This window comes from Bubalus bubalis, chromosome 11 (assembly GCF_019923935.1).
Source record: "Bubalus bubalis isolate 160015118507 breed Murrah chromosome 11, NDDB_SH_1, whole genome shotgun sequence".
Taxonomy (NCBI): domain Eukaryota; kingdom Metazoa; phylum Chordata; class Mammalia; order Artiodactyla; family Bovidae; genus Bubalus; species Bubalus bubalis.
Window position 1 is genome coordinate 50,716,242 of NC_059167.1, and position 22,972 is coordinate 50,739,213.

Here is a 22,972-nt window from a genome sequence, read left to right on the forward strand (position 1 = left end):
GGTGGTACACAGACCCTCTCTTCCCAAAATCATAGTTGTGGACCAACAAATTTCACCACTATCCCTCCACTTCACTTCTCTGATCTGGATCACCTTTACTGTCCATATGCTACGCTTGACTGTTCTCCAAATTTTGGAGAAAATCAAGGAGGACTTTTTCCCCTTGGTCATTCTCCCGAGTCTATGCTATGTGGGCCTCCCTTCTCTTCTCCTATTCCCCCTTGCTGAAACTTTTCAGAGTGGTAATCTTTATGCAAGACAGAAAATTAAAGGTGACCAGACTCTTGATTCTGGCCAGGGTCTCACGAGAGGAGAGGGGTGGATAGTTTTCTCTAAATCCATTTTGCTGCTGATCATTGATTTCTTTGTTTCATGGCCTCCAATGTACACTGGATTCCAAAGAGTGAGACATAAACGGTGTGCTGGCACTGAAGTAGAGACCTGGTTCTTCTTTCCCTCCACTAAAGGCACAACTCTCAAGTCCCTCTCCTATGACACTTGGAAGAAAATTATTAAATCTCACCCTTTAGTGACTTTGCAAATTACCTTCCTTAAACAACGCACCGGATGTTTTACCAAGAATCTTGGGTGACAAGACCCATGTAAGTATAGAAGGATCTGCCCTTCAGCACAGAATCTGAACCGATCTAACCAAACTTTGGTTTTAATATCCTCGCTTTTTGCCTACCCTACATATTCTCCAAATTGTGAAAAGGTGGTCTTCTGCGGTCTTTCTGCCACCTCAACTCTCTGTTGTAAAACTCTCTCTGGTCTACTCTTCCTCTCCAATGCCTCAAAATTCTATTTTCTCCCTTTCTCTTCTAACAAAGCCCACTTTTTAGTGTAGATCATCACCTCAGCTAGCCTTTTGTGAGTAAGCCATTTGGAACAAATTCACACTCTAGTGTAAATGACTGATAGGCCACAACCCTTCTAGAAATATCTACTGTCTCAAAGGAAGATCCTTGTTAACCTAGTAATTCTTTTATCGGTGGAATTTTAGCCAATCCATCAAAGGGAAGTGAAGTAAGTCAGCAGAGGGGAAGTGAAGTCAGACTTGAACAAAGAGAACAGACTTCTGGCTGCCAGAGGTGGGGTGGGGTCGGGGGGAGTGGGTAGATGGAGTGGGATTAGCAGATGCAAACTAGTCTATATAGGATGGATAAACAATAAGGTTCTACAGTACAGCACAGGGAACTATATTAAAGATCCTGTGATAAACCATAATGAAAAGAATATAGAAAAGTATATATGCATAACTGAATCACTTTGCTGTACAGCAGAAATTAACACAACATTGTAGATCAACTATCCTTCAATAAAATGTAAGTAAAAAAAAAAAGTCTTTCTCCTAATGGGAGAGGAGGGGTGTCAGCTACAATGTCTGTATATTCTATAACACATATCAGCACATGCTTGCTTTTTTTTTTTCCAGATGAATTCAAGGGTGGTTTAATATTTAAAAATTAATAAAAATTTACCATATTGAAAGAATATAGGAGTAAAATCATATTATTATATCAACATAATTTTTTTGCAGTTTTAAACCTTTTATTTTGTATTGGGGTATAGCTAATAAACAATGTTGTGACCGTTTCAGGTGGAGAGCAAAGAGACTCAGCCATAGATACACATGTATCCATTCTTCCCCAAACTCCCCTTCTATCCAGGCTGTCACATACATTGAGCAGAGTTCCTTGTGCTTCAGTACATGGAACTGTGTGTTCCAGTAGGTCCTTGTTGGTTATCTATTTTAAATATAGCAGTGAGTACATGCTTTCTTTCAAGAAGGTGGTTTTTTTTTTTTTTTCCTGGTTTATGAGTTTATTCATATGAAAAATCTCATAGAAGGACTTCCCTGGTCCTACCTGGTGGTCTAGTGCTTAAGAATCCACCTGCCAATGCAGAGACACTGGTTCAATCCCTGGTCTGGGAAGATTCCACATGCTATGGGGTAGCTAAGCCCATGTACTGCAACTATGGAAGCCTGAGTGCCTAGAGCCTATGCTGGGCAACAAGAGAAGTCACCAATGAGACTAGAAATCACCCGTGCAATGCAACTAGAGAAAACCTACTTGCAGCAATGAAGACCCAGTGCAGCCAAAAAGACAAGCAAATAAATAAACAAACAAGTGTTTTTTTAAATGGGCAAAGGATCTGAACAGACATAAAAATAAAATTCACAGAGGTGTTAATCACCATCAGTCACATATCTAACCAATAAGTGTTGCTAATTACAAAGTAAAATCACCTGGAACTTTAGCGCACCAATTTTTTTTCCCTGAATTATCTCTTTCCATGCTAACAGAAATATCATAAAACACTGTGGTGGCCTGAAATGAGAAATTTGTCACCAAACAACACTCAACCGTGTGAAAGTCTGAACAGAAAAGTGTTCTTTTCCTTTGACTTGAACCTTATTTGACTGGGATTTTCTCACCAGAGTCTTCCTATTTTTTTTCCATGGGCAACTGCCCCCTTGATTAATCCCATTTCCCTCAGTCTTAGTTTTTCCAAGCAGCTGAGCAAACAAAGATGGAGGCAGCCATTTTAACGTGCTTCCTCCCTCAAGCCCTCTGGGATGGGCCGTCTGTTCATCCTGTTCATAAACCAACGGCCTGAATGTGCTTGGAGAAAGCAGCAAGGATCTTCTGTCAGGATTAATTTTAATAGTTCCACAGTCTGTCACTGGGGAACCACAGTCCTGGAAAATGGCTTTAAATTACTATTTGCTGATAAAGAGACAGATATGAGCTGAAAATTTGGTTCCTTGTTTCAAACAGTTTGGATAACTCATGTAAGACTTTACCTGTAGTGTGGAGTGCAGGCACTTTACAGCCTAAACTCTTGGGTAGCTGAGGAAAACCTTTTGTTGCGGTGGCATCACAGTGAAATGCAAAGGGGGGAAACGTGACATTCTGTAGAAGTACAAAAATTTTAGAGCTGGAAGGGAGATGAATTTGTGGGTGAATTCCTCAGCATAAAGCTTCCTATGAAACCTTCTATTTCTGATATCTGTGGAGAGAAACTGATTCCCCTTGTTGCCCCTTCCAGTTTTTTGTCTCCCTCTCTACCAATTTCTTCCTCTTTCCTCTTTTCACTCTGTTTTTCTCATACCCAATTCCAATTGCCTGTTCCTTCCCTTACTTTCTCTTCCCTAACTGGCAAGGCTGCTGTCAGTTAATTGTTAAGTTCTGTGCTAAGGCACAGGTGAGGCAGCTAGCAAGACTGACCGACCCATCAAGGGACTTCCCTGGTGGTTAGGTGGCTAAGACTCTGTTCTCCTAATGCAGGGGCCCTGAGTTTGATCCCTGGTCAGGTTACTACATTTTCCTAACAGACTGATGCTACTAGGCTTTGTATTAGTCAGGGGTCAAGACTGAAGGCAAAAGAAGAGGGTGGCAGAGGATGAAATAGATAGCATTACCAACTCAATAGAGACGAATTTGAGCAAACTCTGGGAGATAGTGAAAGACAGGGAAGCCTGGCGTGCTGCAGTCCACGGGATCGCAGAGAGTCAGACACGATTTAGCAACTGAACATTAGTTAGGGGTCATCAGAGAAAAAGATCCAGTAGGGTGTTTGTGTTTGTGTATCAGCCATTATGAGAGAGAGATTCATTTTAGGGAACTGGCTCAGGTAATTATCACTGCAGGGTAGACCATCAAGTTAGAGAACCAGGAACTTAAAGTCTGGAGGCTGTCTGCTGGCAAAATTCCTGTGGGGGTGGGGTGGGGGGAGGGGTGGTCAATCTTTGTTCTCTAAAGGGCTTCAGCTGATTGATGAGGCCCACGCACATTTTAGGGGGTGATTGGATTTACTCAAAGTCCAATGATTTGAATGTTAATCTCAGCCAAAAAATAACTTCACTGAAACATGTAGAATAATGTTAGACAAATTTATTCACTTGTGGGGCTTCTCTGATGACTCATGGTGAAGAATCTACCTGCCCATGCAGGAAACATGGGTTTGATTCCTGATCTGGGAAGCTCCCATATGCTGTGGAGCAACTAAGCCCATGCACCACAACTTTTGAGCCTCGGCTCTAGAACCACAGCTACTGAGCCCATGTGTCACAACCACTGAATGCTGAGAGCCCTAGAGCCCATGTTTGGCAACAAGAGAAGCCACTGCAATGAGAAGCCCACACACTGCAACTAGAGAGCAGCCCCTGCTCACAGCAACTACAGAAAAGCCTGAGCAGCAAAGACCCAGTACAGCCAAAAATAAATAAATAAAAATTGGAAAAAAAAAAATCTCTTCACTTGCTAAGCCTCTTGGTTACTAATTAAAGAACTAGATAGTTGGTGCACCCCTTGTGAGGAATTCAGATTTGTATTATAGTACCTTGAAATCCTAAACTATGTTGTGTAAAAGATTCTATCCTATACCACTGAGAATATTTTCACAAAAATTATGGTCAACGTTTATATAAAAAGCTTAAGATCTGCAATATATAAAGGGTATTTCATTAAGAAGGTGAATATGAGGGAAAGACAGGGAAAAAATTATGAGAGGGAGATTTATCAATTAGTATCTGCTACCTGCTGGGAGGGATTGGGGGCAGGAGGAAAAGGGGACGACAGAGGATGAGATGGCTGGATGGCATCACCAACTTGATGGACGTTAAGTCTGAGTGAACTCCAGGAGTTGGTGATGGACAGGGAGGCCTGACGTGCTGCGATTCATGGGGTTGCAAAGAGTCAGACACGACTGAGCGACTGAACTGAACTGAAATGACCTGCTTTAAGGGAGACAGAAAAGCACAAATACAGCTCCTTGATGGAATTCCCTGACTTCACATTTTGTTAGAAATCACCATGCAAAACACACCTTGAGAAGCACGGTATGTTCTAAGCACTATAGTTATGCTCAGAGAGTAATTTGGGTTGGAATAATCTAGGAAGGCTCAGGGAGGAGGTGAGACTTGAACTAAGATTTCTAATGGACTAGGGGAAAAGGGACAGCCTTCCACAAAAGGAAAACAGCTGGGGGCAAAATTCTGAGGCTTGAGAGAAAGCATCCTTGCTTGGAGGGTGCCTGTGGCCCAGGTCTGAAGAAAGGGTTTACTATCACCAGGGTAGGGGGATGGGGGTGAGGAGGTGGGGAGGGAATAAAGGCCTTCAGGTCCGGTCCAGGAATAGAGGGAGAAGGCTAGAGTGAAGAAGGCCTTGGGGGAGCTTGCCACAGGACAGATACCTGACAAGGGCTTTACTTAAGTATTTCTCATTTAGAAAGATATGGAGCAGGTTACTGAAATCCTTGTTTCAAAGCAGAGTTTATGTTGAGACTTTTGATACGTTAAACTGATTAGAATGGACTAGATAGCAAGGATACAGAAGCAATTTCAGCTGTACTTCCTGAAGTACATATTTTATCTAGAGCTTCCCTCTGATTGGGAGGGAATTGTTTGTTACAGCACCTTACAAAGCACTAGCAAATGTAAATTTTCCGTATCACAGAAGGGAGAGACTGGGGTTGGAGGTTATAGGGTCTTTCAAACCTCACAACTGATGTCTGACTATAGCACACTTCCTACTTTTTTCTTTGGGATCCAGCTCTCTTACCTGAACTATAGAGAAGAATTAGGTGTTATATTGGAGAGTTAGCAGTTACACTGCTTTCCTCAACAGCCTAAAAAACTTTCTTGCCCTTTGGAAGATTTTTGAATCGGGGTGGCAGAAAGACCACCTGGACATTTGTGTCTAAAACCTATGTTCTCACTAGTTCTGTACCTGGGAAAACTTCAGTTTTTGTGCCTTTGTTTTTCTAAGGGCAAAACGGGTAATTGAGAAAAAGAGGTTCTCCGTTTGCTTGTGCAGCACCTCCCACTATCATCACCTCTTGTGTGCCTTTGAAATCGTGTGTGTGTGTGTGTGTGTGTGTGTTGGGGAGATGCATTTTGTATTGTTACAAGGATTCAGGAGTGTGTGTGTTGGGGCGGGGCGGGGGGCGCGTTTTGTATTGTTAGGATTCAGGAATGGCAAACAAACTAGAGGGCAGAAACCCAGACATCAAATAGACACCAAACGTGCAATACCTGAGGCAGTCCTGAAAACGAGGAAAAGTCTTGCTTCAAATGCCACAGAGCTGCCTTAAGAAACGCTGATGGTTCTGAATGATCCTTCCAACATTAATGTTTGAGGTCTTCATTAAACCCAGAACTAGGAAGGCCACGCCATAGGCCAGGGCTTCACGTGCCGGGTACATACCCCAACTTCACTAATGGTTAACCAACTCATCACTCATGTTTCCACATGTCTTTCACTTCTTGGTTATTCCTTCCTTGGTGCCCATAGCCGTCTTACAATTCTTCCATTTGTTACTTGATTAATGCCTGCTCTCCTCCTGCACTCAGTAGACTCCTTAAGGGCAGGGCCCCAGGAGCTCACTTTTTCTGAATACTCCAGAGGAGACCCAAGGCACAGGTGAAGAACAAGCAACTAGAAAGCGCGCCCCGCCGGCGCGTGACGTCACCCCGCTATTCCCGCCCCGGCAGCCACTCCCTCAACTCTGTCCCTGTTTGTTTCCGGCGTTTCAATAAAGCTCGATTCGGCTAGAAGAAGACCTGTTCTTCCGGGAAAATGGCGACTCCCGCTCGTTCGCCGGAGTCCCCGCCGGCCGCGGATCTGGCGCCAGCTACGGGGGCTGCCGAGGACGCCGAGTGCCCACCGCCTCGCCAGCCTCAGCCCCCGCAGAATGTCCTCGCTGCCCCGCGGCTTCGAGCCCCAAACTCCCGAGGACTTGGGGCAGCGGAGTTTGGCGGAGCTACGGGAAATGTTGAAGCGCCAGGAGAGACTTTTGCGCAACGTGTAAGCTTGGGTCCCGCGAGGTCACCGCAGGGTTCCTCGGGTTCGGCACCCTGGGACGCGCCCCTCCCCGCCCCCATCCCGATCTCTTTCCTGGAAGGTCACCTTGTCTTAGGTCCGTGTCAGGCCCGCGGGCTAGTGGCCGGCCTACAGTCACAGAGCTACCGCGTACGGCCCGGGCGCCGGGCGCCTGTGTTTCTGGCTCTCCAGCGTTTCGGCTCCTCATCAGCTTCTCGTTGATTTTATTTACTCAGTGCCTGTGTCGGCCCTCCAAGGGGAGGGTCTGTATCCCAAATCCTTTCGCTCCCTTTACCCCAAATAGTGCCCCAAACACCTAGTCAGTTTCATCTCTAGATCCCAGTTTTTTTTTTACAGGAACTGTAGGAAATGGGAAGAGTAGGGTAAAACAGTGGCTTATTAGGCAAAGTAAGTTTGATTCACACTTAGCTGTTAGACTTAATGGATTTTAGCAGAGGATCGGTGTAACAATAATGATTTTTTAGGAAGCTTATTTTAGCAGGTTGGTGCAGGATAGTTTGAAGGAATAAGAGGTAGAAGAGACTAGGAGGTATTTTCAGAGAAGTTCCCCAATAAGGGGATTCTAAGAAAGTGAACTAGAAGGGTAGCTGTGGGATTGGGGAGACTAGATCAGGCTTAGGATCATTTGAATATGTGGTTGACAGAGATGGCTGAAGTTTCCAACCTGTATGGAGCACCATTAATAAAAGTAGGAAAGCTGGAGGAGGATAATAGTCTGAGATTGATTTTACTTACTGGAGCTGAGTTAATGGAAAAGTTAATTATATTTGATTAAAAGTTGGAGAAGTGGTCATGAGGCTGGAGAAAGAAGAGAACATTGGGAAAAGACAGACATCTCAACTGGGAGGAATGTTAATAGAACTGGGAGGAATGTTAATAGAATTGGGAGAATCAATGTAGTGTCATAAAGAATAGAGGGTGTGAGCTGTAACCTTCCCTCCACATTTATTGTATGGCTAAAGAAAAGGAAATCAGAAAAGGAACTTTTGCCACTTAGCCAAAGTGGCAAATGATCATGTGGGGACTTCCTGGTAGAGAACTATTTTGACTGTGAGAATGAGTGAGTTAACTTTTTAGTCTCAGGACCGCTTTAACTCTGAAGACTTACAGAACATCTTGAAGAGCTCTTGTCGTATGTGTGTTATATCGACTGATAGTTATTGTCTTAGGAGTTACAAGTGAGAATCTTTAAAACACAAGAATACAGAAACACACACATTCTATTAGCCATCAGAACAATGCTATCATCCATATCATGTGGCCTCTGGAAAACTCCCCTGTACTCATGGTAAGAAAAGGAGAATGAAAATGACAAATAGTACCTTAGTTATTATAAAAAATAGTTTTGACCTTACAGATCCATCCACCTCCCCTCACCAGGAAGGTCTTGGAAATCACACTTTTAGAAACTGATTTGGGGGATGTCTTATATTAATATCATGCTTAAAATACTTTTGCAGAAATTCTAATTGTTAATAGATGAGACAAACGAGACATAGTCCCTAATCATCCTGTAGTCCCTTGTTTTGAGGGGTATTTGGGTAACGATTCTCTTATTTCATTCCTGTTTTGGGGCAGCTGGAAATCAGTTTTTTGACTTAAAGGTCGATTTTTCTCCCTTTGAGAATACTACTGTGTATATCTCAAGTTTAAAAACATGGCTGTATGTAACATATACCTATTTTTTTCCTTTTGTAGAAAATTCATTTGCAAATTGCCCGACAAAGGTAAAAAGATCTCAGACGCTGTCACCAAACTGAAAGCTGCCATTACAGAACGTGAAGAAGTTAGAGGAAGAAGTGAACTCTTTTATCCTGTTAGCTTAGACTGTAAGGAGAGGCAAAAAGCGATTGCAGTTGTTGATGGGGACAGAGATAAGGCCCAGAATTCTGACCAGATACTTGACACTTCATCACCCGTTCCTGGCTGTTCCTCTGTAGCTAACATCACATCATCTCAGACAACTTCACGACAACAGGGACTGGCACATCCGACTCGCGGAGGTGATGCTGAGGCAGCTGAGGCTGAACACACAGTGAGCGAGCACCCAACTTCTAGCAGCAGAGCCCCAGCGCCTTCCTCATCTCAAGCTAGTGAGGGTCTCCCTCAGCATTGTGCCTTAGGTCAAGTGGAGGATCATCCTGGCAGCTCAGACAACCTGTTCATTGATAGATTACAAAGGATCACAATTGCGGATCCGACTGAACACCACTCAGAAGGAAACCAGAGTCCTGAGAACTTGGCCGGCCTCTGGAGTGGGCCGCAGAAGAAGCCTCATTACATGGAAGTGCTGGAAATTCGAGCCAAAAATCCCATGCCCCCGCCACATAAATTTAAAACCAATGTGTAAGTACCATCGGAAACAGGCTTGTCACAGGAGCATAATACTTGTTAAACTCCAAAAACTGGGAGACTGCGTTAAGTTCAGTGGACTTGGTGTGAGAACTGCTTGTACTTGGGAATGAGCGTATTGTAGAAGCAGTAAAACAAACATGGCTGGAGTGGAGGATTCCTGCTGAAAAATGCTTTCTTTTTTTAGCCAAGTAATTGAAAAGGTTTTCAGTAGCAGATGGAGCATTAAACTTCAGGATACTTAGGCAAAATTTTATATAAAACATAGAATTAGAGAATTTATTATAATTGTTTCCAGAACCATATTCTTGTACATAGCTCCTCCTCTAACCAGACTATAAGCTAAGAGGAAAACAATTGTAGGAACTGATGGCCTTTCTCAGTAAAAAATATTTGTGTGCTCACTGTATGTAACAGTAGGTGCTGTGACGAGACGAGAGTAAAGATTCTGTTCCTCATAGAGTGTAGGGTCTAGATGAGGACTCGAGGCTTACACACTTGGAAGAACGTTAAAGTATATAATCATTTTAGGAGGAAGGGAGCTGAGAAAGGGTTAACAAAGCAAAACAAGTTTGGGCAGGAGGGGCAAGTGAACTGTACTTCTAAGTTCCTTGTCATAGTTGTTTCTGAGATCTTCAGAAAAAAATCTCTTCAAAAAGTTTTATTTATGTATGTGCAGTTATAACACTCAAATCAGGGAGTAGTTTTATAAGACATTAATATCAGATACAGGGAGCTTCCCTGGTGACTCAGTGGTAAAGAATCCACCTGCCAATGCAGGAGATGCAGGTTCGGTCCCTGGGTCAGGAAGATCCCCTAAAGAAGGAAATGGCAACCCATTCCAGTATTCTTGCCTGGGAAATCGCATGAACACAGGAGCCTGGCAGACTACGGTCCATGTGGTTGCAAAGCCTCTGACACAACTTACCAACTAAACAACAACAACAGATATAAAGTTTAACCACTACTGCTTTTCTTTGAAAAACTGAAAGCTTGTAGTTACAAGTACCTAAACCAATTTTTTTATTATTATTATAGAGACTTTAAAGTTCAATTGTATCTCACTGTTCATTTTTTTAAACCTCAAAACTATTTGTTCTGCATAGAAAACCAGAACAAATAGTTTTGAGTAGAAAACCAGAAGAGAAGGCAATGGCACCCCACTCCAGTACTCTTGCCTGGAAAATCCCATGGAAGGAGGAGCCTGGAAGGCTGCAGTCCATGGGGTCGCTGAGGGTCGGACACAACTGAATGACTTCACTTTGACTTTTCACTTTCATGCATTGGAGAAGGACATGGCAACCCACTCCAGTGTTCTTGCCTGGAGAATCCCAGGGACAGGGGAGCCTGGTGGGCTGTCGTCTATGGGGTCGCAAAGAGTCAGACACGACTGAAGTGACTTAGCAGCAGCAGAAAATCAGAATTAATTTTTAGTTAGGAATAAAAAGTAATCTTTGATTAAGTAATTACTCATCTTGTGTGTGGTGAGGTATCTTTCCTCACTTCGAGGGAGGCAGAAAACCAAAAGCATTTTCTAGTCAATACATACAACAGAGAATACACTGACCCTGATTCTGTATTGTGGTCCTTTAGCTGGAAGTGGGAGGAGAGGAAGGGAATATCCGTGAAGGTTCCCAAGGGAAGTTTGTGAGCCATAGAGACAGGTGCACTCATCAGAAGAGGCTGGGCTTTGGGGAGCCAGGTGGTAGACAGTTAGAAGTGGCAGGGGATGCAGGTGTCTCTGGGCTGCCTCTTGCATGCTCTTTTGGCTCTTCTGATGCGGGAGGCTGCCTCTCATCCATTCTAGCCCTAGTCTACCCAGAACTTCAGATTTGCACAGTTCAGTTACCTATGAAACCTGGCGACATGGGGGTGATCTGTGCACCTAAGGTTTGTCCTGTACATAGTAGAACTCACTTCTTCCCAGACTACTTTGTCCCATATTCCCTTAGCCAGTAGTGCCAGCACCTTCTTTCTTCCCCTCCTTTCCATCTCTGCCAGCCATGGGACCTCACAGTGTATTTCCTGGACCTTCATCTCTAATCATCCTTATGTTCATCTTTTCTCCTGTCAAAGTGAAGATGCTCATCACTGTCCTGGCCCGTAGTTGTGGTCTGTCCTGGCCTAGTCTTAACTCTACCAGTCCATCCTGTCCACTGCTGCCAGAGTGCAGTTTGTAGAAGACAAACCTGAACCTGTTATGCAGACTAGAAGCCTTCCATGTGCCTGCACCCAGCCTGCTGCCCCAACCTTTTCTGTACTCTCCAGCTCCCATGCTGCAGCCCTGTCAGTCCTTACTCTCTGGTGAAATGCCGTCAGAGATCCTATCATTTACACGTTGAATCCATATTATTCCAAGACTCCTCAGATTGCACTCTTTTTGAAGTGTTTCTGCCAGCCATCCTGTCTCCCATTACAACAGGCCATTCCCTTGTCTGTGTTCCAGTGGGCCTGTGCCATAGTACCCATGATATTACATCACACTGAAACTGTTCACAAGTTTAATTCCCTCTGCTAGACAGTAAGCCCCTTCACAGGTGTTTTTGAATGAGAATAGGCTTCAGCTCGATCATAAGCTTTTGGGGGGGCTTCCCAGGTGGCTCAGTGGTAAAGAATCTGCCTGCCAATGCCGGAGACGTGGGAGATGAGGGTTCGATCCCTGGGTGGGGAAGAGCCCCTGGAGGAGGAAATGACAACCCACTCTAGTATTTGAAGAGAGAGGGGAAAGGCAATGAGTCTAGCTATCTGTTAGAGGAATGCATTGTCAAATTACTCTGCAAAAAAGGTGCCAATTTATTTGTTTTTGAGGTAAATATATTTAAATATTTTTATTAAATATTTAAATATTTTAATAAATATTTAAATTAAATATTTATTAAATATTTTATTAAATATTGAGGTAAATATATTTAAAAAGAATGTTTTATCAATGCATGTAAATAGTGGTAAAGGCCTTACTATTACCTTTGTAGAGCAGTTAGCTGACAAGGTTAAAGGCCACTTGTGTTGAATGCTACAAATGTGTGTCTGTGAAAAGGTGGTGTAACATAAGGGTTGCTTCCTGCAGATTACCTTCACAGCCCCGTGATTCATCGAGTGCTTGTCAGGGCAGAGGGTCTCCCGTCTCCTCAGAGGAGAGGCGGCGCAGGGACAGGAAGCATCTTGATGACATCACAGCGGCCCGGCTTCTGCCACTGCACCACCTGCCGACACAGCTGCTCTCCATAGAGGAGTCGCTGGCACTTCAGAGACAGCAGAAGCAGAGTTACGAGGTATTTAGAGCATGGCTCGTTCCTGTCTGCATGTTGGACGCTGCTTATATGAGTCAGAATTTACTCTAGGCCTTCGGTTTTCACAAAAGCTAGGTTGGCATGGATTTTCAAGGCACCCGTTTTTAAAAGCCAGTTTTCGTCCTCTCAGTTCATTCAGTTATTGCCTAGTTGTAATTAAGCATTGAGGAATTGTTTCTTACCTTGTTTGACCCTAAATGCCTGTCTGAAGTTATTTTTAGGTTGAATTAAACCGTTCAGTTTGGAGTTGGGTTTCCTGGCAGAGCAGTAATAATTCCACTTCAGTCCCACCTACCTGTACTACCCGTGGCCTGAAGGAGGGACATATGAGTTCGAGTGGGTTGGGGGCAGCCTGAGAAAAGTGAGCCAGATGAGGAATGAGCGTTGCGGCTTGCCAGTCAGTCAGTGACACCATCACTGGGCGTCTGCAAGCACATTGCCACTGTTTAAGATTTACTTAGGCTTTTTATTGCATAGTAATTTTCATGGGAGTTAATTTGGAGAGGGATAATCAGTTTTTAGTATTTTTTGATTTTTCACTGTGGCACTGAAATGTCACTCTCGAGCCTAGAAGCCATGATCTAATCTAGGAAAGAAGACTCTTCCAGTTGGAGGGTCAGCACAGCATTGGTGGTTTTTGACATTTGATGGCTCAAATTGTTCTTCAGGGTTGTCTATGCACATGCCCATATGCTTGAAAATATTTTCCTGTGTATAACTGTCGCAGTGCCAAGCTGATGGCTCAGCTCTCTTACAGCAGTTGGATATTTCAGTGCACATTGTTTATCAATGGAAGTCTGTCGTCACCCTGTAGCAGGCTGGTAGCTCTCTCCAGCCCTGCCCTGTGATGTCTGTGCCTCATTCTCTCGGAGGGCGGTAGAGAACCCAGAAATAAAGGGGCATGCCATTCTAATGAAACCGGTTCTATTCCAGTGACTTCCCATTGAAAAATTGTAGGAAAAGGTATGGGTGTCTAACTTTTTGCTTTTTTGTCTTAAAGGAGATACAAGCCAAGCTCGCAGCACAGAAGCTAGCTGAAAGACTAAATATTAAAATGCAGAGCTATAATCCAGAAGGGGAGTCTTCAAGGAAATACCGAGAAGTAAGGGACGAAGATGATGATCAGTCCTCCGAGGATGAATTCTGAAGATGGACGTTCAGATCATCTCCTAAATCTCTGCCTGTTGAGATCTCATTATCTTACATCAGACTGCCTAACAAGTATCAAGATCAGTGTCAGACATTGTTGAGAGAAAGAATTTTGTAAAGTCACACTAAGGAAACTATCAAAAGAGCCCACTTTCAGATGATAACTTTCATGGGCTTGAAAAGTTGAATATTTGAATATTGTGTTTAATGACACTATATTAAATTTTGGCAGTATGTTATGTCCTGTGTTGGTCTGATATTTTAGTATATAGTAAGCACATTTTTTTCTCTAAGCCAAATGAAAGCAGGTGATTAAACTGCTTATTTCTTTATACTTACCTCTACCAAATAATGTTTATTACATGTCTTAGTGAATTATTTAGTTGTCCCAGGCATCACCTAAAATGAATTATGAAGATATAATTCCCTCTTTTTTTGAAGAACAAAGGGAGAAGTCTAGAGAATTTTGTGCATGTTTGCATGGGGGCTGTTACAGTATTGGACATTAAATACCAAGGAAGACACTCAAAGAAAATGCTTAAATATTTGTTTCTTTCTGTCTTTCCTTAGGAAATATGTTTTCTTTCTTCTCATAAGGAATACGCGGTACTTTTAGTTAATTCTAGAGGGTGGGTGGTCTTTCTAGATGACCAGATTTGCCTGGTTATGGAGTAACATGAGGAACAGGAAAAGTCTTAAGGTGATGGATGTTTGTGAAGGGAATAGCTGTTGGTGGTGGTTTAGTCGCTCAGTTGTGTCCAACTTTTGCGACCCCATGGACTGTAGCCTGCCAGGGTCCTCTGCCCATGGGATTTTCCAGGCAAGATTACTGGAGTGGGTTGCCGTTTCCTTCTCCAGGGGATCCTTCTGACCCAGGAATTGAACCTGTGGCTCCTGCATCGCCTGCATTGCAAGCAGATTCTTTACTGCTGAGCTACTGGAGAAGCCCTATCTGTTGTTAGGCTTGGCCTGACTTGACTTCATTGTTCTAGCAGATGATAGGTTCAATTTGATAAGAGAACCAAAAAAATTTCTGAAGCTACAGTTGGTTTCTTATCAATATATATTGCTTCCCCGCCCCCTCCAAAAGAGACTTATGTAGGCTGCAGAAACCTCAATTTCATGTATGATTTCAAAGGATTATATGGTTGTCTCCAGAGAAATTAACACATATGTTGCCACAGTTTTGTCTAACATGTTGGTGCCTTTAAGCAGTGTTGAAAGAATAAAATATTAATTAGAGCAACCTGAAAATGCTAATGGTGATGTTTTACTGCTGGTTAATTAAATGTAACTTAACTTTGAAGGAGGCTTTGCATATATAAAATTTGAATTAGAATACATTTAGGCAGATATAGGTGTGGTAGGAAGGGCTCAGTTCTGTGTCCTGTCCTTTTGGGAGTAACTTTATCGCCCTTTTGCTTTCCTCCCCTCATAAAGCAAATATAGGAATATCCTGCACAGTTTTGTTATTTTTAGTTTTTAAAACTAATTATGAATGATTTCACATCCTAAAGTTATTTGACGCTCCTTCTTTATTAAAATAGTCATTCAGTTATGTCCAACTCTTTGTGACCTCGAGGACTGTAGCCCGCCAGGCTCCTCTGTCCATGAAATCCTCCAGGCAAGAATACTGGCAAGGGTTGCCATTTCCTTCTCCAGGGGATATTTCCAACCCAGGATTGAACCCAGGTCTCCTGCACTGCAGGCAGATTCTTTACCGTTTGAGTCACCAGAATAAATAAACGTTATTCCTGGAAAACCTGATAATGGGAGGGCTCCCATGCATGTACATGCAGTCCCCTGTAATCCTACCACCCAGAGAAGGCCTCTGTTAATATTTGGGTACAAGGACATATGCAGACTTTTCTATGCATAGCTATACATTTTCAATAATGCAGTTGTATGCTGGTTAATGTTCTGCTCTATATACTGTTAACATTTCCACATACTAAATATTTCACATTTAGATAGCTGCAGAATATTCCATTTTATGGGTGTGTCGTAACTTTGAACATCAATTTGTTTCACGATGTGTTCATTATAATGCAAATTGAAATGATACAATCAACATCTTATGTCACATCTGTAAAAAAGTGACTTATTTCCAAATGGTACCTTTCTAGAAGGAATTGCTAGGTGAAAGTAAATTTTTGAGACTTGATATCCATCACTCGCCACAAAGGCTGTTTTCCTTAATGTTCCCACTAGCAATATATTAAACTATCAGAATTGCAAGTTGCAATTCAAAATATTTGCCAATAATTCCAGAAAAGGGCTTCCTTTAAAATGTATTTCTTTGATTATAAATGAAGATTTGAGAGTCTTGTCATGTTTATTGACCATTTTCATTCATTGTTTTGAGCATTGCTTCTTCATATCTTTCCTATATTCTCTTGGCGAGTTTGCCAATTTTATTGGTTTATAAATTACTTTATGAATTAAGATGTCTTTTTGTCATGTGTTATTACTGTTTTCAACATGTGACTTGCCTTCTAATATAGTTGGTGGTGTTTCTGTGTAGTTGTTTTCTTAGCATCTGCCTTTTGCAGATGTGCTGTGTGTATGAGTGTGTGCTCAGCTGTGTCCAGCTCTTTGTGACTCCATGAACTTTAGCCCGCCAGGCTGCTCCACCCCTGGGATTTCCCAGGCAAGAATAGTGGAGTGGGTTGCCATTTCCTACTCCAGGGGGTTTTCCTGACCCAGGGATCGGACCTGAGCCTCATGTCTCTTGTGTTGGTGGGTGCATTCTTTACCACTAGTGCCACCTCGGAAGCTCCTGCAGGTGTGCTAGGGCATGCTTTTCCTACCCCAAGGATTGGTACAGATTTATCCTTATTTTCTTTTGGTACTTTAAAAAATTTCACTTTTATACTTTAATTAAGAAGGAAATTTTTAATCCATCTCAAACTTGGGAATATTGTATGAGGTGAGATTTAGTTTTCTAAAAATTTGCATTGTACTGGTATAGAATATTAAATTCCTGTGTATCTTTTGTGTCTTGGACCTGGGCCTTCTAGTTTTTCCACACTATTTAAATAAGTATAGTTCTAGTCAGTGGTATGTTTGGTAGTATGAGTTCTTTCTCATTCGTTTAAATTTTGTGAAATATACAAGAAGTACATAAAACAGGTGTGCAGTTTAATAGATGAAGCAAACAGCTATGTAATCACAAACCAGAGGCTCAAAAGCCACTGCCAGCACTCCAAAATCTCCCTGTGTGTTCCTTCCAGCTTCCCCGTTGTCCTCCAGAGGAAACTCCTAGCCTGACTTTATGGCAATACTTCTCTTTTAAAAAATGGTTTTACTTGTTATGTGTATAACAATATTTTTTGTTTTCCCTACTTTTGACTTAAAAAACTGGACTCACTCTGCATGTTGTGTCTAGTGCCTTTCACTAAACACTTACACAATGCACGCTGTGTGTCGGTGTGATTTACTCATTTTCATTACTGTGTGATATGCCATTTCATTAGTGCCACTTTATTTTCCTGAGATGGGCACCTCTATGATGTTTTCAGTTCAGGGCTATTACAAGCAATGCTGCAATGAACATGTTTGTGCACATAAACATTACTGTAGGGCATTTACCTAGGAGTTTAACTGCTGGATTATGAGCTAGGTATATCTTTAACATTTAATATCCTTCCCCTCATCCCTCACTGTGTATGAGAGTTCCAGTTGAACACTTGATGTTGCCAGACTTTACTTTTAGCGTGTGATTTTTTATACAGACAGTCACTGTGCTTTTATTTTGCATTTCTCTAATTAGAAACAGCCTTTGAGCATCTTCCACATGTTTACTGGTCACTGGATTTCTTCTTTTGAAAAGAGCCCATTCAGAACCTGTCTCTGTTGTATGTGTGTCCGCTATCTTACTTACTGATTTGTATACATTCTTCGTACTAATGGTTATTGAGTTTGTTGTAAATATCCTCTCCTCTGGTTATTTTTCATTGTCTTCATGGTTTTTTGATGAATAAAAACTCTTCATTTTAATGACAAATATATTCATCTTTTATGTTTAGTGTCCTTTGTATCTTTTCTTGAGGAATGTTTTCCTACCCTGAAGTCATGAAAATACTATCTTTAAAATCTTTTCATTTAAATAATGTTTTTAATTTTGCCTTTCTTACTGTGTTATGTTTGACTTCCTGTGGGAGGTACCTGTGACTGTGTGAGGAAGGGTCCTTCTGTGTAGCCACTCATCTGGCACTGTGCAGTGCCCTCCTGCCATGCAGTAAGCACCAGTCTATGCCATGCATAGAGTATATTTCTGTGATCCTCTCTGGGTCCTCTCCATTTCTCCAGTCTAATATTATGCCACTTTATTTGTGATAGCTTTATGATAAGGCTGGTGTAAAGCCTGTCATCATGTTCGGGAGTAGCTTGACTGTTTTTGGGCCTTTGCATTTTAAATTTTATTTATTTGGAAAGAGAAACAAAGTAACTTATTTCCTTGTTTCTTTTTGCTTTTTGTAATTATTACCAAAAGATAATTTGCAATTAGATCATTTTTAAATTTAAATTTTAGAATCAGCTTGCCATGTTACATAAAAGGAAGCAACATAGTGCAAATCTCACTGGTAGTACACATCTCACTGGTAGTACAAATCTCCATTCATTTTCAAAAAATGCTTGATATTCTGATATTTTTATTTCTGTATTTTGAGACACAGGAGATCTGAACCTTTGCCATTCATAAACTAAATCACTCTTTCAACTAGGCCATTACTTTTAGTCTATACAAGTTAAATAGAAAATTCACAAGACTTTTTTATAGTGTGAATACCTAAAGTATTGTGTAGTTTTGCAAGAAAGAATTTTTTAAAAAGATATCAAAGTTTGGTTTAAACCAGGAAAAATTAAGTGAGTCTGTAGTCATGAACTCTTACCTTCGATTTTCAAGGGATTATGTTAAGAGAAGAAAGTTAAGTGCTAAAGTTTGGGGCTTTACTTGCTCTGGGGAAGAGGTTAGGAGGATTAATCACATTATATAATAGTCATCTATAGGGTAATTTTCATTTTCATAGGACCTGGCTCTGATCCATATCACATTCTCTGGGGAGCCAGGAGCTGTTGAGTCAAGGGCGAGGTAGATACCTTGTGGGATTATCTCTGTTTCCTGTAATAGGGATGTTGAAGTCATTTGCTCAAGGGCACTCAGAGGCAGCCAAGAAAAGAACCCGGTGCTCAAAATTTCTGGGCGCTGGAGCACATGGCCTTGCACATGAATACCACAAATCAAGGTTATGTATGGGCTTTAAAAAGTGCTAATGCTAAGCAAGAGCTCAGGTTACTCTAGGGGTATTTGTCCTGTCTCTATGACTTAAACTACAAAAGAGATTTTTTTCCTTCTGATAATTTTTGCATTTGGAATGTTTTATGTTTAAGCATCTTATCACTGTGTGACCATTTTGGCCACTGATGGTATCTTGATCCTTTCCTCCTCATTGGTAGTTGGTTCATAAACCTTTATCAAAGAAAAGATGTGAGAGAAAATGACATCAGATATCATGGTCTTTATTTAGAGGACCAGGTAAGCCTGGCAGGTGACCCTTTGCAGGCTTTGTGACAATTTATAACACTAAAAGGAAGTAAAGTTGTTTAAAAAGAAAAGATTATGTCTGTGTAGGAGAAGTGGAGCATGCCTATGCTAAATAAATGAGAGTTCCATATCCCGCTTTTATGAGGAGCCTATAGAGTCATCTACAAAATACGGCAAATGGCATTATTGACTAGCTGTATGACAGGGAGGGGAAACTCACAGCTATTATTTTAATTTCTGGCTAAAGTGAGGAAGCTTTGATACAGGGCTGATGAAATCAACCTCGTGTTGGATAATACTGAACTAGAGCCAGACCACAAATCAGAAGCGATTCTGAAAGCACAGCATAAAAGCCTGAACAATTAAATATGATCTATTACTTCCCAGATGATTTTAGAAAACTTGGAATTAAAAAAAGGCCAAAAAGAGGCTAAGCCACTGGAATAGCATTAGATTATTAGATTTAGGATTTAAATGCCACTATTTCCTTTGAATCCAGTGGGAAGTTCTGTCCTCTCCTGACTATTTAGTCTGTAAGATGAGGTCACTGACCCCTTATCTAATGTATGGGGTATGTTTTGAGAGAACAAAATTTCAAAGTGTGGTCTTTATAGAACACTTTGAGGTCTAAAAGGGAGTCTATATGAAAACCTTATTGTAACGATGGTAACAATTACGACTGAAGTAGTTTAGGAGGTTCCTTTTGGCATCTGAAGCAAAATGTTTTAAAATCACCACCATATGAAGCTTTTAATTTAGTGTTAAAATTAACTGAAAACAATAGAGACTCCCTAAAAAGCTATTTTGACAAGGGGAAATTAGGACATTGAGCTAAGGAGAGACCCAGTTTCGTATGGAAAAACTTCACATTATTAAAGCAAAAGAATGAGAATTGTAAATCAGGTCCTTGGAGTATACAAAAAGCTCTTTGAAAGATGGAGACTCAGCTTGGTGCTTATAAACTCTGTCTGAAAATATTGCTAGTAAATACAGCAGTTCTCTCAATCAGTACCACATATATTTGTATGGAGTTAAATAGCCCTTCCAGTGCTTGTGTTGTAAAAATGAAAGTATATCTTCTATTGATTACTTAGATTTTTTAAATAAAGATTTCTCCCCTTCAGCTATGCTTGTGTGTGCTTAGTCACTCAGTCATGTCCACCTCTTTGTGATACAATGGGCTGTAACCCACCAGGCTCCTTTGTCCATGGGGACTCTCTAGGCAAGAACACTGGAGTGGGTTGCCATGCCCTCCTCCAGGGGATCTTCCCGACCCACGGATCTAACCCAGGTCTCCCGCATTGCAGGCGGATTCTTTAACATCTGAACCATCTCAGCTACACTTAGCAGGGTTCAAATGAAGCACATTAGGAAACTGTGACTGGCAATAGAAGGCAAATCTTATCACAAATTAACATCTTTAGTAGGAACAAAAATTAGGCATTCTTTTTCCATATCTCATAACTGGGGAAATTGAGGCACAGAGAGGCGTGGAGAGTTGCCTATGGCTGTGCAGGTGCTTCTGACAGAACCAATTCTTTCTGCACTACCCATGCTGTTTGCTTAATGTGGAGCCTGTGCCTTGCATGCTAAGTTGCTTCAATCGTGTCTGACTCTGCGATCCTATAGACTGTAGCCCACCAGACTCCTCTGTCCATGGGATTTTCCAGGCAAGAATACTGGAGTGGGTTACCATTTCTTACTACAGGAGATCTTCCTGACCCAGGGATTGAACCCATGTCTCTTGTGTCTCCTGCATTGGCAGGCAGATTCTTTTCCACCAGTGCCACCTGGGAAACCCAGTGTGGAGTCTACTCATAATTAATTCCTTAGCACATATGTGTAAAATTATAGAAAAAGCACAATGCCAGAAACGTATTTTCTAAAACTATAGGCATCTTTAATTTCTTTACTGTAGTCTTAACTATGGCAACTAGGCTACATGACTATGACTACATAACTATGACTACAATTTTCTTGAAATAAAATGGATAATATATAAAAAAATAAACTAAAAATAGGTAATTTACTTATCATTATTTATAAGGGTTATCCTATTTTTCCTTTTCACCATGTAACTTGGTCTGTTCTGAATGTCTCCACTCTCACACTCCTCTTCTTTTAGTCATCAGAAGCTTGACTTTCACTGGCTTATCAAACCTCTCACCAGTCCCTCTGTGAAATCTCAGTTTGGGGTTTGACTGTCATTGCTGGTTAATCAACATCATTAATAAAAATGCCAGGAAGTCAAATGGCTTCTATGAAGCAGATGAACTTGAGAAAATTAAACCTTCTTTGAGAATTCTTTTTTAAAAATTGATGTATAATTAACATAACATGAAATTAGTTTCAGGCATACAACAATGTCCAAAGTCCCTTGGACAGCAAGAAGATCAAACCAGTCAATCCTAAAGGAAATCAACCTTGAATATTCACTGGAAGGACTGATGCTGAAACTCGAATACTTTGGCCACCTGATGTGAAGAGCCAACTCATTGGAAAAGACCCTGATGCTGGGAAGGATTGAGAGCAGAAGGAGAAGGGAGCAACAGAGGATGAGATGGTTGGATGATATCATTGACTCAATGCTCATGAGTTTGAGCAGACTCCGGGAGATAGTGAAGGACAGGGAAGCCTGGAATGCTGCAGTCCATGGGGTCACGAAGAGTTGGACATGACTTAACAAATGAATAATGACTCAATATTTGTATACATGGTCAAATGATTACCACATTAAGTCTAATTAACATCCATCTCAGGCTTCCCCAGTGGCTCAGCTGATTAAGAATCCGCCTGCCAATGCAGGAGATGCAGGTTCGAGCCCTGTGTAAGGAAGATCCCCCCAGAGAAGGAAATGGCAACTCCTTCAGTATTCTTGCTTGGAAAATTCCATGGACAGAGGAGCCTGGTGGGCTATAGTCCATGGGGTCGCAAAGAGCTGGACATGACTGAGCACACATGCGCACACACACACAACATCAATTTCTGTATACGATTGCAAAAAGTTTTTTGTGTACAATGAGAATTTTGAGGATTTACTTTTTAAGGATCTTTCAAATATGCAATACAGTATTATTAACTATAGTCATCATGCTGTATATTACATTCCTATGATTTATTTACAAGTTTAAGTTTGTAACTTTTGATTCCATTAACCCATTTAATCTCCTTCTCCCTTAAATTCTATTTGAATTAAGATATTAATAAAGTGTCTGTGACTACAACAAGGAGTCAGCTAAATTTTGCACTTCTTGATTCTCTCTGACTCTCTGGGAACAAGGAGGAATTCTCAGAGCTTCCTAAATCTTTTGGCCCTTCAGTCCTTTGGCAGGCAGGCTGTCTGTACCTCCCTTATGTACTGCTGAGCCATCTCTGTGATCAATACCTTCAACGAAGTGGTCAGATATGGAATGGAGGAAAGAGTCCTCCTTGCCTGACTGGTAAAGTCTCTGGTTTTGTTAGTCTTGTTGCTAATTATCATTTCTCAGATGGCCCCTTGCATCTGGCTTTTTAATCATACAAAATAATGGTTTAGTTTGCTGTCCAGGGGTGTGATTGGCCTTGCTCTTCATAGCACCCACTGCTTGATCTTATCCAGAGAGGAAGTCTAGATGGCTGTGGATTACGTGCAGGTCTCAGTGTTCAAGAAGTAACTCCACTTGGCCTTTATCTTCTCTGAAGACAACACAATGAGATCCTCATTAGTATGGGGGTTCCTCAGATAATTTACAAGCTAAAGGAAACCATTTTGACTTTGGAACTTTGTTATAGTAACATAGTACCTA

The 22,972-nt window shown here is 41.5% G+C and overlaps 1 protein-coding gene and 1 long non-coding RNA gene across 2 annotated transcripts in view; one reads left to right on the forward strand and one right to left on the reverse strand.

Moving 5' to 3' along the window:
• Nucleotides 1–6,567, reverse strand: part of LOC112587833 — a 29,827-nt gene extending 23,260 nt beyond the window's left edge. Inside the window, exon 1 of the long non-coding RNA XR_003112320.3 lies at nt 6,041–6,567. This is a non-coding gene — a long non-coding RNA (uncharacterized LOC112587833). The remainder of the gene's footprint in view (nt 1–6,040) is intronic.
• POLR2M (RNA polymerase II subunit M) lies at nt 6,567–14,893 on the forward strand. Its single transcript, XM_006048722.4, has 4 exons — nt 6,567–6,812; nt 8,547–9,194; nt 12,268–12,472; nt 13,491–14,893. Exons 1-4 carry the CDS (start codon nt 6,700–6,702, stop codon nt 13,635–13,637), a joined length of 1,113 nt encoding a protein of 370 aa, XP_006048784.2. The 5' UTR covers nt 6,567–6,699; the 3' UTR covers nt 13,638–14,893.
• Nucleotides 14,894–22,972: the final 8,079 nt, after the last annotated feature.